A 15,636-nucleotide genomic window follows, 5' to 3' on the forward strand; every position below is an offset into this window, starting at 1 on the left:
GAACAGCTAAAATTACGCCCGATTGTTGAAAGTAAATAAAACGATACGGACACGAATAATTAGCGACTAAAAAAGATATATGCAATTAGAAACTTAATGTTTGTTGAAGTCTGAAGTATTATAATAAACTGATATATCTATTGGATAATTGTGAGCTCACCTGAAAGTGGTGACTTATCGTCCAGTTTTTTTTTTGTTTGCGAAGTCCTTACAGATTTCCCTAAAATATAAAGTATATAATAATAATTAATCGAGATAAGCTTGAGCTTTGTATCAAAATAAAATAGCTAAAATCACGTCCGATTGTTGAAAGTAAATAAAACGATATAAAAATAATTATCAAATAAAAAAAACTTAAACTACATAAAATAAATAAGTAAGCAGAAACATAATATTTATAAAAGTATGTATTACTGAAAATACCTGTTGGACAATTTCGAACTCACCTGAAGTGCCTTCCTCTTCGTACTTTATTTGTCTTGGCGTTATCTTTGGACGAGATTTGTCTGTAATAAAAAGTATATTATAATTGGTCGAGATAAGCTTTGTGTGTCAAAATGAAACATTTAAATTCAAGTTCGAAATTGTTGAAAATAAATAAAAATAATATGAAAGCGAATATAATTATCAAATAAAAAGGACATGTGTAAGAAAACATAATGTTTGTTAAAATCTGTATTACGGCCATGAAATATTTATTGGACAATTTTGAGCTCACCTGGTGGAGACTCAATTGGTGGGGTATTTTCCAGTTCTACTAACTTTTGTTTTGGCGGGCTTTTAACAGAAGAAGATTTCTTTTCTGAAATAAAAAATAATAATGGGTCGAAGTTTAAGCTTTGTCAAAATGTAACAGTTAAAGTCACGTCCGATTTCTGAAAGTAAATCGAGCATTATAGACGAGACTATTTATCGAGTAAGACGAATATAAACTACATGTGTAAATAATATATATGTATAAATAAATAATATACTTATTATGTTCGCTGTTTGAATTATGGTACTGAAATTTATCTGACTTGGATTCTATTTGATTTGATTTCAAGCGCACCTCGAAGCGATGATACATTTGACTTTAGTGGTGATCTTATTGTAGTCGTTGATAATGACGGCGATGTTTTCATTTGTGATGTTGATGGTTCTGCCATCTCTTCTGACTTTTGTGTTTTTGGCGACTTTTGTGTTTTTGGCGACTTTTGTGTTTTTGGCGACTTTTGTGTTTTTGGCATCTTTTTACTCTTTGGCGATTTTTTTTCAATATTCTCCATTTTTTATTTTGCGCAATATCTTAAAAATATTTGATACGTTTCGCAATTGAGCGTTAAATCAGTGTTTAATTTTGAAGTTGTTAGTTACACGTACGAACACGTAAATAAACACAATAACAGACACGCAACATAAAAAAACTCTCGGCTACACTTTTTCGATACATGGTTACGTGTTTAATTGTGCGACTATGCGCACATATGTATACATACACACATATATAACTGTCCGAATATCTTAGATAGCGGTCAAAGATTCTTGGATCGAAAGTAAAAAAAACATATATCTCATGTTTGCGATATAACAGGATATTCATGTAAATGACGATTTGTGTGATAATTCGCTCGGTGTGTGTCGGCCGGGAGTTACGTAACGCGCGCGTATATATATATATATATACATGTATATTTATATCTCGATAATATCGACGGCCGATCGCGAAATAGCGTATCTCGCGCGAGCGTTACATAGACGAGAGCGCGAACGGGCGTGTGCAAAGGCGATATATACCGAAGTTATGCTATATTACAGATCATTATGCAATGCGCGCATTGACGCAATTCAGATCTGATCTGCGGACACGAACCGATCCATGGGAAATCTTGAATTACACGTTTTATATATCGGTCGTTTGCGCGGCCGCCGCTGTTGCTATTGCTATATCGGAGGGAATTGAAAGGGCCGTCGTGACTGCGATTACGTTAATTTCTTTGCTTATGATAATGGCACAGGGCGGCCTTGTGCTCGTAAATTTTCGTTTCATAACCAAGAGGAATTACATATTGACACGGTTGGCGGGATTTAGCTTGTGCATATGAAACCAACTTGAGTGGTTTGCTCGCACGCTGAAATTTATTTAAACGCGTTTCAAGATGTCCGCTAAAACGCGTCGAAAAGCAGAAAACCTGTCGCAACTTCCTTCTCTCTCCGAAAAGAAGTGACATCAAATTTGGAAAATAAACTTTAATGTCGATCTGAAAAAAAAGGATTAATTGTGTTTTCGATCAAAAAGCCGATCTGAGGAGAAGAAGGCGGCGATCTCAATCCTTCGATCTCTCTCGATTCCTGGCAACGTTTTCTTTGTATACAAGACGGAATTGTGTAAACTCGACATTTCGAAAGATCGGTGAACGTCATTCGGAAAATACGGAGATAATTTAATAGTCGTGAATATATGAGCGGCGAATACGTTTTCAATACGTTACAGTTACAATGAATCATACACAAGGTGCGCAACAGTGACTCAGTTGCGCTTGCTTTGTGAAAACGACACAAAAAAAAAAAAAAAAAAAGAAACAACCTAAGATTCCATCATCTCTTGCAAAGCGAGATATCTTATTGACGTATGTCTTTAAACACATTGTCTGCTCGTACTTTTTTTTTGTGCTAAATTCTTCATTGTCCGAGTTACCCGAGGAGTTTATTTAAGTAAACACACACATTCGTGACTAAATCTCTTTAAGTATTAATAAAAAATATAAATTTTTTAATGTATTTTATACATTTGGCACGCTGTATTTGTATAACGCGAAGCGACTTGATTGTTCGGTAGAGTACGAGTAAGCATCGAGGACCATGGCGAGTTAGAATGAGGGCTCTGACTTGTCACTGCACGTGGCCCTCACGAGCGGCGGGACAGAGTGTGCTCTGTCCTGCCACCAAGTTAAAGCACAGGTGAGGAAGATTCCCTCCCTCCGGGAAGAAATAAGGTGCGAGAAGGAGAGAGTTCCCACCGGAGTACTCGGGATCCTTCCCACGTACTAGAATGGCGTATCAGAGTTTTAGCCGGTGAGAGTTCTATTCTCACCTCAGGGATGAAAGTGTCCATAATAAATTTCTCCTGCGTTAAAAAAAAGTGGACCAGTCAGAAATGATCCGGCTACAGTTTTCTGAAGAGTTGATAGATACAGAAGTACCGAGAGGATTATATCAGTGTTGAGAAAAAAAATTGTGAGATCGAGCAACATCAAATTCAAATGAGGAGTGGAATTACGGAAGCGAGTTAACTGCCAAAAAACAATTCCGGGAAGTGCGTCGCGTTGCACATTCCGGTTGCGAATTCGCGCTGTTGCAATTCGCGGCGCGAAAATCGCGGAGGACAAAGGTGACTGTACAGACTCTTTTCCACCTACGAGCGGTAAAAGTACGGCCCGTTATGGATCGTGACGGGACGTCTGTCGTGACTCTGTCGTGCTTACGCAACTTGTGCAGTGTCTCTTTCTCTCTCTCTCTCTAGACCCGATTTGTGAGCCGCGCCGGAATGTCCATTACAATACTTCTCTACACGTCAGCCTCCATTCATGCGCCTTCCTCCCTCTCTTCGTCTTCTCAAAAACTGTCCCGTCATTCGCAGACACTTCCCTCCCATTCGTTCGGCGTGCGTTGATTTGTGACAATTTCCGTCATACTCGATTCCGCCGTGTCAAATGCGAACCTTACACGGTCAATAATACTGTCAATCTTCAATATTATAATATTGATTGGACTGTAGTTGATACCGATGATACATTATTAAAAAAATTGCTGTGACCGTTGCCGCGACAGAATCTCAAGTCGGGAACGCAATACGGACTTTGTTCGTGTGATCAATACTGTCAACAAATAATATTTCTTGATATCGATACGGTATTATGGACTTTGTAAGATAGGTAGAGCGTCTCTCTTTTTAGGACGTGCGAGAGATTCGCTTGCCTTCGCGAAAAAAGAACGAAAGGAAATGCGCGAGCACACGTATGCGAAAGCGTTCGATATGATGTACACATGCAATTGTCAGATATAAATATTATAACTTTGTGTGTGTGTGTGAGTGTGTGTGTTAAGTGTTTTCTTTACCAAGTACGTCTTAATACATTGTTTTATTGTTTTTTCGTTTATCGCGTTTAAACTTGTTGCGATACGTGACGATACGATTTATCTCGCGCGTATATATTTGTGTGTGATAAAATTCATATTTTGTAATGAGAAAGAATAATAAAAAAAACATAAAATGAAAGATATCGCGCCGAGTAAACCCTCGGCACTTTGTAAAGATAAAAAAATCAATCCATCAGGTAAATAAATAAATTATACGAAACATATATGAGGTTTAAAGTAATTGTGTTCCAATATTTCCAGAGTTGATCTTACTTTTTCTCACTTGATACACTATTGTAAAATAAATTTATAATAAAAATACATTACACGCGTGAGACAAAAAACCTGTTCGTTCATTTTGCCCGCGTTACGTGATCCACTGATAAAGTTGCGAGCAAGTGTCAACATGGGTACCACGGACTCCATCTGTTGGTCGTGGATGAAAAGTTTGTGTACATGATCTCACATAATAAAGTAAACATTATTTACAAATAATGGTTGATAACGACCGAGAGAAACCGCGAACCAAATTTATCGCGTTGATATTTATTTTCATTTATATTGACACAATATCAGTAATTTAATCTGACAGCAAATACTGATAAATGTCAAGCAATTTAATCTCTGACAGCAAATACTGATAAATGAAATAATTATTTAGTTTTCTTTTTTTTATGTTTGAAACAAAGTGAAATTACTCTAATAATAAATATGAACAATTCATGTATCTATTTTATTGACTCTTCTTCAAATTCTTCTTTTTTTATCTCACTACATTCCTTTTCGAGATAAAAAAACAAAAAAAAATATTTTTATCATATCAATTGTTTGATTATCGTGTCGATGAAGCGCGTTGAAACTCCGTTTTTCTCCTGGAGGGATTACGTTGGAATTACGTTCGTTTGCTTCGCGAGGTGGTTGCACCCCCGCGCGGTCTAATGAGAAGCGTCGGCTGACCGACGTCAAGGGGTTAAAATCGTCGACAGTGCGCAGTCGCGCTGACCGCTGTCCACTTCTTTCTTTTCCCCCTTACTAACTACCCCCCGGATTATTCCTCACTCGCCTTATACTCACTTATAGAGAGTATAGTCCAAGTATATACTACAAATACTAACTCTGCTCCCGCGTAAAAGTAAAGCGCGCGTGCCGCAATCAGGAAACAGGGTTGCTTGCTTGTTCTCCAGTATTTCACGAACAACCGGCAAAATACGCGGCTCCAGGGTGGCGAACGGCGAACCGAGTGAGTATCCGCTCATGTTTCTCCGATGCCGAGACGCTCGCGCTTTCGATCACGTTCGAAATCTTTTCCTTTCAATTTTTCAATATATCGCATATAAAACACATTTTTTTTTTAATTTTAAAGTACTTCATAATAAAAAAAAAAAAAAAAAACTACTATCGGCGCGAGAAAAAAATTGATACGTTTCGGTTCCGTTAAAACTTGCAATATTTCTTCGCGCGCGACGCGACAACAACGACTGCGATTAAAACAGCGAGCGAGCAGAGGCGGCAAGAAATAGAGAACATCGTGAGAATAATTTATCACGACGAAGGTAATTCGATCGCGGCCGGCTTTTTACTTTGGATTTACCGTCGCACACAAGACGATGCGTCGTGTGGTAATGGACAGATCGTGTATTATTAATACGCTGTACTTGTGCACATCGGGATTCGCAACGCACACGTGTGCGTCCTGACTCACGCGATTAGGGATGTGTCCTGCGTGAAAAGCGTCGGAACACAAACGTCGGACTTTTGTCAGCAAACGGGGGAGGAAGCGAGAAGAGGGTAAGAACTTTTCGCGAGTCGATAGTCGCGCGCGGAACGTCGTAAAGCCATTCGTAAAGGCAAGTTCCGCAGAATAGATACGATCTGCACTTTTCTGCGAAACTAGGGCAAAGTCGGTGTCGCGCAATTTTGCTGATTCTCTGATTTAGCGTTTATATTGTTTTCTTTAGATTTTTTTTTTTTCATTCGATTTATCGTAAAATACAATTTCGCTGTTGCGTTCCTTGTAAAATCATTTTCAATCTTTTGGAAAATACGCGCGGATCTGCGTGTTCACACATTAATTAACGATTAAAGATTTGATAAAATATAAGTAGAGAGATATTCCCGGAAAAAAAAAGTTTTATACGTTGATACTGAACGCGTGATTTCACAATCGTCTTTCTTCAGATCCGTTATCTCGTACTTTGGCAAGAGAAACAACTTATTCAAAACCAGAGTTAGCCCTTCGCTAAGAACACGATGACAAAAACTCAAAACAAAAACACTTAGATAAAAATTTAGAGGTTAATTCCTGAACTTTCCAAAACAAAAGTTTTTAAACAAACATCACAGCGTGAACATTTTATCTAATTACATAAAATTATTTTTTCTCATATTTTAAATAATTGTGCAAACACAAATGTATAAAAATACAGAAATGATCGTCGCGCTTCCGCTAGGCGACTATCTTGTTCCAAAATTAATACTAACACATTGTGGAGACACAACGCCACGTCATCCATATCCAAATGACGAAAGCAATTTTCCCGTCACTTCCATTTGTGTGACGCGTCACTTCCATTTTACTCATAAATTACATCCGAATAAAACTTTGTAGAGAATTTGCTAAGTTGTTTAATATAGCAATAATTTTTTAAATACATTCATGATTTGGATCTCGTAGGAAACACATAAGGTTTCTTTTTCCCTGGCTGCACTAGTGTTCATAGTCTATCTTTTTCCTTCCAATATGGATGAACAAAAAATAGACTGTGACCTAGCGCAGCCAGTTCAGGAAAAAAAAACCAAACCTGTGGTAAATATTTCAAGCTACTCAGTGACATTCAACAGTTAGAACGAGAACAAAATGACGTCCGAAAAGACGCGTAAAATTTTTTGTTTAAAAAACCTTTACCAAAAACTCAGACTGACAAAATCAATCTCGCGAAATAAAATCATGCAACATTTTTTTCGAGATTTCGTGAGATTTTCTTCCTTTTGAGAGAAATATATTTTAAACTTACACAATAACGGTCAAATACTCCGAGATCTCTGCGAATCGATTTGGTGTTTCACCGAGCTCTGGAACGGCAATGAATAGAAGCAAAAATAGGGCGTTCTTTCTGAGCCATGGGAAATAATTCCATTAGGCCGGGAACGCAAAGAAAAACCTTAAAGCAATCACACACACGAACGTGCGACGCGAACGCGAACCAATCACTAACGAGTATTCTGACATTCTTGTAAAAACGAAATGTGATTGATCTCGTAAATTCTCGGGTAGCTAGTGATCGTGCGTTTGTGCTCATTGTTCCTGCGCTTATTGGCTTCCAGATTTATTGCAAATGTGAAAATATATAACCAATGACAAGCGACGATCATACACACAAAGTGCTCGATTCTGCCCCAAACGCGGCCATTGACCTCGCTGCTTTCCCATAAGGTTCGTGTTAGGTACGTTTTTCGGACTCTCAATTCCCAACTGAAATTCTTTCGCCTCTTCTCTGTCATCAGGACAACAATTGAGAAACGAAATTATTGCGAATTCATTTAGAAGAATTACACGGTAATCGCATCCCGAGTCTTATACTGTTTATTTTTATTTATTGTTACACCTTAGAGGAGACTTCGAAAGACTGATAGGTTTCGCTTCTATAGTCATCCTACAATCATAGATCATTTTTTTCGTCTTTCGTGATACGTCGTATCGCTAGAGGAAACAACAATTTTATATACATGAATAATCGAAAAACTTTTGCTCATCGTAAAATATAAACATTCATCTCGCGCGTCAATAGAGAGAGAGAGAGAGAAGAGTTTTGCACATCTCGGCAATTATAACAATCAAATGTATTTTAAATAATAATAATGACAAATAAAACAAATAACACGTGCGTATTTTCCTGTTCTCGGAATTTTTGTTTTCAATCTAAAAACAATTATTTCTTGCAATCAAGCGCAGATGCTTTGTACAAAGATAACTCGCTAATTTTTATTGCACGTAACGAGAAAAATCGATTGCAAAAAAAAAAAAGAGGATATAGAGTCGAAGATTGACCTCACCGGAATTAACTTTTGCCGGCATGTCAGTCCGTGCGAAGAACAGCCGTCACGTGCCAGGAGTTTATAAAAAAAAAAAAAAGCAATCGCGCGACCTCGCTAGAGACAATCTCGGCAAGTCGGGCAAGTCCATGCAAAGGTGCAACAGTTGGAGTCAAGGCGAGGTAGCGCATAGTTTCTCCTTGCGTCTTGAAATCGATATTCGCGATTAACCGCGCGAAAAGTACGTAAATACGAGAAAATAGCGAGAAGTCGCTCGTATTCGACCGCGGGTCGCGAATCACCTCGCATCGTACAACCCTCGAAGCGACTCTTCTTATTTTTTCTTCTTTTTCTCTCTTTCGGGGGTGAGACGCAGCTCCGCCTCGTTGCAGAGCGCGCGGTAGCGCGCGATTTATTATTTAGCGGGAATATAATCGATGGCTTACGGATTATACCGTGTAACCGGTGTAGATCCTTCGCAATAGTCGTCATTTTCGCGATGGTGCCCGCGTCGCGAAGCAGGAAGAGCCGCACGTTCCCTACCGCCGCTGCGAATCGGCGGCTCGTGAAGTTTCTCGGGTGAAAATAACGAAAAAAAAGAAAAAAAAAACGGTCGTTCGTTCGTTGTGCGACGAAATCATGCTGGCGAGATTCAGAAACAGCTTTCGCTGCGTCCTGCCGAGATGCCCGACTGTCCGTATTCCAGGGATGGAGAAGCCGGAGTCCTCCGGGGAGGCCGAGAGCGCCGTCGAGCTCGAGGATCGGGATCCCAACAGCCTCAACCAGCATCTTCAGGTAACAACAAAAATTGCTTGTCAAGTCGCACATTAGATGCGCAGTTCGTTTTTTCACTCATTCGACGAACTTCCTTCGATTAGACCGCGTTTTTTTCTTTTTCGAAGCTCTTTTTCTTAGATTACTGCTTTATATTTTTCTACAACAATTTGAATGACAATATAAGACAATATAAAATTTTACACACGATGCAAACTTCGATATATGTATAATCCTTATTTTTTCAATTGAATAATAATTATCGTACAAAAACAATTGAACAATTCGAATTGCATTCGTATTTCGCGCGCAAAATCTAAACTTTAACACACTCTTTATTTCTTTAATTTATACGATGCAATAATTATGATCTCGATAAAAAAAAAACTGTTAATTGGGAGCGCTAAAAGTCGATTGCACATTTCAATTTTACTTGACTAAGCAAACTTGTCTAGCAAACAGTCTTTAAGTAGAAACGCAAAGTTTTTTTCTTTAAATTACTACTTACGTCCGCTAAAGCACTAAAAGCCACAATGTACCTGGCATTTCCTCGAAAATAATTGAGGATCGATAATCACCCCGATGTAGGCGTACATAGACACAACTGTGTAGACCAACTCGCTCTTACTTACTTTTACCGGTGTGTGACAAAGTATAAAAGTAATTGTCAGAAGACAATCGTTGCACTTTATATATATATATATATATATACTTATGGGATCGATTTTATTTGTATATACTGTATAAATTTGTTCTCTCTACATGCGAGCATGAAACACTGTACGTTGCGTATACCGTGTACACAACATGTGCATCATGTTTAGGTGATGTGGGATGACGTGATCGGAGAACCGGAGGGCATCCGCAGTCCCGAATGCGCCTGGCGACTCAGCGGCCACTGCTTCCGATTATCACGGGGATGCTGTTACGTGTTCATGTCAGTTCTTGTGGCACCTCTGCTCGCCCTCTGTTTGGGATTCACGTTCGCCTGCCTCGCGTTCCAGGTGAGTCAATAACCCCTGCTTGCGTGCGTCAGGTCTCCTCGAATCTCACCGATCGATTCTAAAGTGTCTCTCCCGTGAGTAATTGTCGTAAAATAACGAGTTCAGAATACCAGAGGTATTCTCGGTATCGTCACGTAATAAATATAGAGTTTGCACTCGGAAAATATTCGAGTGTTTTACGCGAATCAACATGTCAGCAAGTTGTCATCGACCATAATTCCAATTTGAATGCAATTATCATGCAATTTTTTCTCAAAATAATATTATTATTCTTTTGCAGCATATATGGTGTGTGGCTCCGTGTTTGCGCGTGTGGAAGATCACGTGCGCGGCGACGCGAAATTTCCTGGCGGCACTGACGCAGGCGGTGATTCGACCGATCGTGGAGGCGTTCGGCTACCTCTGCCACAATATTCGCGTATTCAATCAAAAGCTACCGGACGGTCCCATTATAAAAGAAGACTTGCTGGTCGTGTGACTTTGATTAGAATTCGCGGTAGCTTTTTTAGCTCTTTATTTTTTGTTCCCTCGCTATCAGTTTTTTAATATTCACTTTAACACGACGTTAAATACATATGTATATAGCGCATTAATCGTGACGCGCGTTTAAAGCGCATTTAAAGCGAAAATCGTTTAAATTAACTTCTTCGGTCTAGTCTAGTCTCTCTGCAAAAAGGAGTCGACAATTTCTCGACTAAATAAAAACAAGTTATTATTAATAATAATGAACGTATATTGCGAATCGTTTTCTATAAAAATATAAATTTAAGGAAACATTAAATTGAAAATCGCAATACAAAAAAATTGCACAATTCAAAAATTATTTTTCGGACGCTAAATCTCACATGTGAATATATAGTGGTGTATTATCAAATTATATTAATTAATTATGTGAAACTCTTCATCCCGTTTGTACTTAATGTAAAGATATTGTGAAAATAATGATCTCAAAAAAGTGACATTTAAAAGCATCATTGTGTGTATAATATATATATATGTAAGTAGATCTCTCTATATATATGAAGACTTGTGTGTAAGTAGAGAAATTATATTCTGGAAGAGATACAGAGATAAAAGTGAATGGTTGTACATCGTATATATTTTAATATAAATATTTCGAACGCGTTACGACGAAAGTAATAATGCTATAAATGTATCTCACCGTCTCATTGTCGTAATCTCAGAGATATATTTTTCTAGTCTAAGTTAAATCGTGCAATTTCTCTGACAGCCTCATAGCATTCCGTCCACACAATGCGTTTTTTAATATGTGTACACAAATCTGCTTAAAAGTGTAGTAGTAGTAGTAAGTGTAAAGGTCTCTTTTGCGCTCCCGGCCTTGTAGAAGTGTATAATAATTTTAACTCGTGTGCGTGTCTCGAGATATATAATTGCAGATAATTAGAAGATAATTAAGAGATAATTGGCTCGTTAAATACTTTCGACCTAGTCGATTCTTTGAAGCAAGTCAACTCTTTCACATGTTGTTCGCTTTCTTAAGTGTAAAAACGTATAGAACAAGAAGAAGGGACAAGAAGCGTTTTGTTCTACTTCGATAATTATTCAGTTAAAACAAAATCTGAACTCGATTCTCGTCTCTGAGAATTAATTTTAAATGTCTATCAAATCTCTGATTAACGATTTTATTGATGAAAAACAACGGCAAATTATACCGAGGTGTTAGGCACTTACCAAAAGACTTCCTCCTAAATATGTGACTATAAATGTGTACAAAAACGAAACATGTGATTCAAATTTATTTATAATACATTTATGTAAAGAATATATAGTGGTGTATTATCAAATTATATTAATTAATTACACATCTATTCACTTGATTATAGTCGACAATTTCAATTTGCATGCGTAAAGAATGAGAAGATAAAAATATGCGTTGTACGATATTTAATAAAAACTTGCATTTATCTTCATGTTTATATAAAAAAACTTCGTAACAATAATATACAAACTTATACAGAATAGTGTAAATCACAATCTTAAAAAAAAAACAAAATCTCGATTTACGTACAAATGCATGATATCTTTAATTATTTTTTGTGATTATTATCATTGTTATTATGTTTGCTCACATTACATATCTTTTGTAATTGATATATATATATATACAAAGATAGTTATTACGTATTAAGAATAATTTTAATTAGAGAATGCAGAAATGCCAGTAATTCTTCTTCCAAGAATTAACGCGTGAATATCGCTCGTACCTAAATCGAAAAAAAAAAAAAGAAAATTAAGATTCTCAAGTGAACTGATATAAAAATGACATGACAATCGTACCTTCGTAAGTATTCACGGTTTCCAAATTCATCATGTGCCTGATCACGTGATACTCATCCGAAATCCCGTTTGCACCCAGCATGTCCCTAGCGTTTCGTGCGATCTCCAGCGCCTTCATAGTCGAGTTCCTCTTGATGATAGAAATCATTTCCGGCGTTGCTCTATATAGCGCACAATGATTTTTCATTCTCTTACGTATATAAAGACGAATAGTCGAGATAATTTTGTTGTAGCGATAATTACCTATATAGGTGTATCTTCTGGCCACGTAATTTCTTTCAATTTAATACGTTTTATTGCCAAATATATTGTTTTTTTACCTATTCTCGTCCTTCAGTCTGCCAACTCGCAGGCAGGCTTGAAGACCGATCGCGATCTCGCACATCATATCCGCCAGTTTCTTCTGCACCAGTTGGTTCGCCGCCAGCGGTCTCTTGAATTGATGTCTCTCCAGAGTGTAACTTCGCGCGATCTTCAGGCAAGTTTCCGCCGCGCCCAGAGCGCCAAAAGCGATGCCGAGTCGAGCGTTATTTAAACAACTAAACGGTCCCTTTTTTAATCACACACATCATTATTGCATATGTTTACAAAATATATGAAAACAAAAAAAATCACTCATCAAAAGCGAACTTCAAGAATTTTCATCTTTGTAAAAATAAAACTTGGATTACCCTGAGTCCCTGAACGTTCAGCACCTTATCCTCGGGCACAATTACGTTGTCCATCAGAATCATTCCGGTAATGGACGCTCTCAGAGAAAACTTCCCGTCGATTTTCGGAGTGGACAATCGATCGCCCGCAGTCTTTCTATCGACGATGAATCCGCGAATCTCGTCGTTGCACTTCGCCCATATTAGCAACACGTCGGCGATAGGCGAATGCGTGATCCTGAATGAGATTCGAAACTTTGTGACTTCTGCGCTTGGATTTGCGCGAGAAAAAGAAAATATCTTCGTTTCTTTCTTTTTTTTTAAACCAACCATGTTTTGCTGCCGCACAATCGGTAGACTTTTTTGTCGGGATCGTAAGTGGCTCTGGTCTCCATAGATCCTGCATCGCTGCCGTGATTAGGTTCCGTCAAACCGAAGCACCCGATAAGCTCTCCGGTAACTGAAATATACTTCTTAAACTATCGATTTTCTAACGATATGTCATTTGATCAATTTTATTGCAGTAAAACCGACGTTTTGTAGTTATTTGAAAAAAAAAGTCTTTAAAATCAATAAAAACCAGAAGAACGTACTCAGCTTAGGCAGATATTGCTCTTTTTGAGCGTCGCTGCCGAACATATAAATAGCGGCGGCCGTTAGGGATGATTGCACCGATATCGCGGATCGATAGCTGCTGTCGACGCTCTCGACTTCCTTGGTCAGAAGTCCGTAAGCCACCCAAGACACTCCCGCGGCTCCGTAACCCTTTATGGTGCCGCCCAACACTCCGAGCTGACCTATTTCCTTCATTATCTCCCGGTCAAAGTACTCTTTGCGATTCGCCTCGATCACACGCGGAAGAAGTCGCTCCCGACAGTACGAGCGGAATTGATCCCTCATGAGAATCTCATCCTGCGTCAGCTGCGACTCCAGATCGAACGGATCTTCCCAGTTGAAAGTGGCTGCGTATGTATGTGGAATAATTTACGAGAGAAATTAATTCAAAACCAAACGTTTTGAAACACGTTAAAAAATAATTAAGTAAAGTTGTAAAGATATAATTGGTTTAACAAGAGACAGCTTTGTGCACTTATATAATCCAATAATTGTCAGTACTTCGGAATAAATCACGTACATATACAATTATATGTAATTAATACGATTTAAATATTAAAAAACTTAAAAACTAATATATTATTTCAAATAAATTAAACTTAAATATTTAAAGTTGTTTAGATAATGAATTATCACATTTGTTAATTATATAGTTTGTTGATACGTTATCGCTATTTGCGAGAGTAAACAACCTCAAGTGATAATGATGACGTAATGGTTCAGCAGAGTGTATGTAGTCTATAGCAAATTACTTAACGTAAGAAAACATTCTCGCAACAGATTATGTGCGAGCACAGTTGACCCGATGACCTCTCACGATAAAGATTTTTTTTTTTTCGACTTTTGAGCATCTCCAAAGCTTGTTTATGTAAAATTACAGACAAAACGTAACACAATTTGTTGCAAGTACAACATAAATCTGATATATTTTATTGCAGTACGATGTAATATATTAACAAAACTGCTCTACTAATAATATTAAAGTTTAAACTTTTTCATCAGTAATTTCAAATGTGACAGCGCGGCAAAACATTCGCGCGCAACGTCAAGCGAGTTATCGACAGCGAGATAGCGAGAGTCTACACGCTGCTGCCATCTGACTTGATATCACACAAATATCTTGATATCTGTTGACATTATATTGTTAATTGTTATCTACACGTACATATGTATTTTCCGATCAAGTACACATGTGACGCAGCAAAAGATATGCTGTATCGAAGATTTTTCTCATTTTACTTTTCGATAATAATTCGTCGTTATTGTATAAATTAATTACATTGTAAATAGTTCAATCCATAGAGTGTAAGATTTTTTATCTAAAATCTGAATCTCATTTGACGCTTATCTCTTTTTTACAAATAAAAAGACAAAACAAATCGCACACACAGATCATTGAACGAAGCAATAAACTATTTAAATTCGGTGTGACTTACATTTCTTTCTAAGTGCCGCAGAAACCTCTGAATTTTACAATGGATTTAAGAAAAATAACACAACGATCGTACGCAAATCATTCAAACACACACGATGTGATTATCAAATGTTATAACGTTATCTGATTTTGAGCTCTTTCCAAAGGATACGTCTCGCCGAATTAACGCGACATAAGCAACCGGTTCGCAGCAACAACTTTTGGACAAAACCTGCCATGACGAGGAGCGGCAAATCAAACAGTCACGACCGCGAGTTCCTCACAGAACGTTGTTATCAACTGTTACTCGCAGCGCGTGGAACATTTTCGAGAAATCTCCTCTCTGACATTTCCCCACTTAATCGCGGCATCTGCGCGCGCGCACGACAGTCATCTGTTGCAGTATTCAACATTTGTCATGAATCATGTTACACGCACAACGATTCTTTGTAATTTCGGTGCGTGAGAAATTCTTTTTGCATATAAATATTTGTACACACGTCACGTGTGTGACAAAGTCTAAAACAACAGATCTGATGAGATTTGCTTCAATAAAACAAAAAAAAAAAAAAACACACAGAGACTTACCAAAGTTTAAGAGAAATTTTTCTTTTTTCAAAAAACAATCGTCATAAATCACATGAATATCTAGAGCCCAGTTTCGGTTTGGAGTTGGCGAGACTGGGCTCCGATCGTTTTCGAGCGTCACCATGTTCGACGCCACAACAGC

At 37.8% G+C, this 15,636-nt stretch overlaps 3 protein-coding genes across 5 annotated transcripts; 1 reads left to right on the forward strand and 2 right to left on the reverse strand.

The window, feature by feature from the left end:
- Nucleotides 1–93: 93 nt before the first annotated feature.
- Nucleotides 94–7,199, reverse strand: LOC109856463. The gene is made up of 6 exons (XM_020431772.1): nucleotides 7,134–7,199; nucleotides 1,052–1,287; nucleotides 719–802; nucleotides 447–506; nucleotides 161–220; nucleotides 94–110 (listed from the first exon to the last, which is right to left on the reverse strand). Exons 2-6 carry the CDS (start codon nucleotides 1,266–1,268, stop codon nucleotides 94–96), a joined length of 438 nt encoding a protein of 145 aa, XP_020287361.1. The 5' UTR covers nucleotides 1,269–1,287; nucleotides 7,134–7,199.
- Nucleotides 5,168–10,694, forward strand: LOC109856472 (caveolin-3-like). 3 transcript variants are annotated; one of them, XM_020431787.1, is made up of 4 exons: nucleotides 5,168–5,359; nucleotides 8,858–8,946; nucleotides 9,750–9,929; nucleotides 10,210–10,694. In XM_020431787.1, exons 2-4 carry the CDS (start codon nucleotides 8,860–8,862, stop codon nucleotides 10,405–10,407), a joined length of 465 nt encoding a protein of 154 aa, XP_020287376.1. In that variant the 5' UTR covers nucleotides 5,168–5,359; nucleotides 8,858–8,859; the 3' UTR covers nucleotides 10,408–10,694. The 3 variants fall into 3 exon arrangements, with proteins under 3 accessions (XP_020287376.1, XP_020287377.1, XP_020287375.1); XM_020431788.1 differs by lacking the exon at nucleotides 5,168–5,359 and adding an exon at nucleotides 5,543–5,907; XM_020431786.1 differs by lacking the exon at nucleotides 5,168–5,359 and having other exon boundaries at nucleotides 7,843–8,946.
- A 1,255-nt stretch (nucleotides 10,695–11,949) lies between these two features.
- On the reverse strand, nucleotides 11,950–15,240 carry LOC109856470 (glutaryl-CoA dehydrogenase, mitochondrial). Its single transcript, XM_020431783.1, has 8 exons — nucleotides 15,079–15,240; nucleotides 14,929–14,955; nucleotides 13,471–13,839; nucleotides 13,208–13,337; nucleotides 12,899–13,115; nucleotides 12,548–12,777; nucleotides 12,228–12,388; nucleotides 11,950–12,154 (listed from the first exon to the last, which is right to left on the reverse strand). Exons 1-8 carry the CDS (start codon nucleotides 15,143–15,145, stop codon nucleotides 12,087–12,089), a joined length of 1,269 nt encoding a protein of 422 aa, XP_020287372.1. The 5' UTR covers nucleotides 15,146–15,240; the 3' UTR covers nucleotides 11,950–12,086.
- Between the last annotated feature and the right edge of the window lie 396 nt (nucleotides 15,241–15,636).

The sequence above is a fragment of the Pseudomyrmex gracilis genome, unplaced genomic scaffold (assembly GCF_002006095.1).
Source record: "Pseudomyrmex gracilis isolate BER0280 unplaced genomic scaffold, ASM200609v1 scaffold_119, whole genome shotgun sequence".
Taxonomy (NCBI): Eukaryota; Metazoa; Arthropoda; class Insecta; order Hymenoptera; family Formicidae; genus Pseudomyrmex; species Pseudomyrmex gracilis.

Bases quoted from the DNA above. Each gene is read 5' to 3' on its own strand.
- LOC109856463 (XM_020431772.1), bottom strand. From the start codon at position 1,268: ATGGAGAATATTGAAAAAAAATCGCCAAAGAGTAAAAAGATGCCAAAA. The intron at 803-1,051 runs GTGCGCTTGAAA...TTTTTATTTCAG, and splicing joins AAATGTATCATCGCTTCGAG to AAAAGAAATCTTCTTCTGTT. The intron at 221-446 runs GTGAGTTCGAAA...TTTATATTTTAG, and splicing joins CGAAGAGGAAGGCACTTCAG to GGAAATCTGTAAGGACTTCG.
- LOC109856472 (XM_020431786.1), top strand. From the start codon at position 8,791: ATGCTGGCGAGATTCAGAAACAGCTTTCGCTGCGTCCTGCCGAGATGC. The intron at 8,947-9,749 runs GTAACAACAAAA...CATCATGTTTAG, and splicing joins GCCTCAACCAGCATCTTCAG to GTGATGTGGGATGACGTGAT. The intron at 9,930-10,209 runs GTGAGTCAATAA...ATTCTTTTGCAG, and splicing joins TCGCCTGCCTCGCGTTCCAG to CATATATGGTGTGTGGCTCC.
- LOC109856470 (XM_020431783.1), bottom strand. From the start codon at position 15,145: ATGGCAGGTTTTGTCCAAAAGTTGTTGCTGCGAACCGGTTGCTTATGT. The intron at 13,338-13,470 runs GTACGTTCTTCT...AGTATATTTCAG, and splicing joins GCAATATCTGCCTAAGCTGA to TTACCGGAGAGCTTATCGGG. The intron at 12,389-12,547 runs GTAAAAAAACAA...TGCGCTATATAG, and splicing joins AGACTGAAGGACGAGAATAG to AGCAACGCCGGAAATGATTT.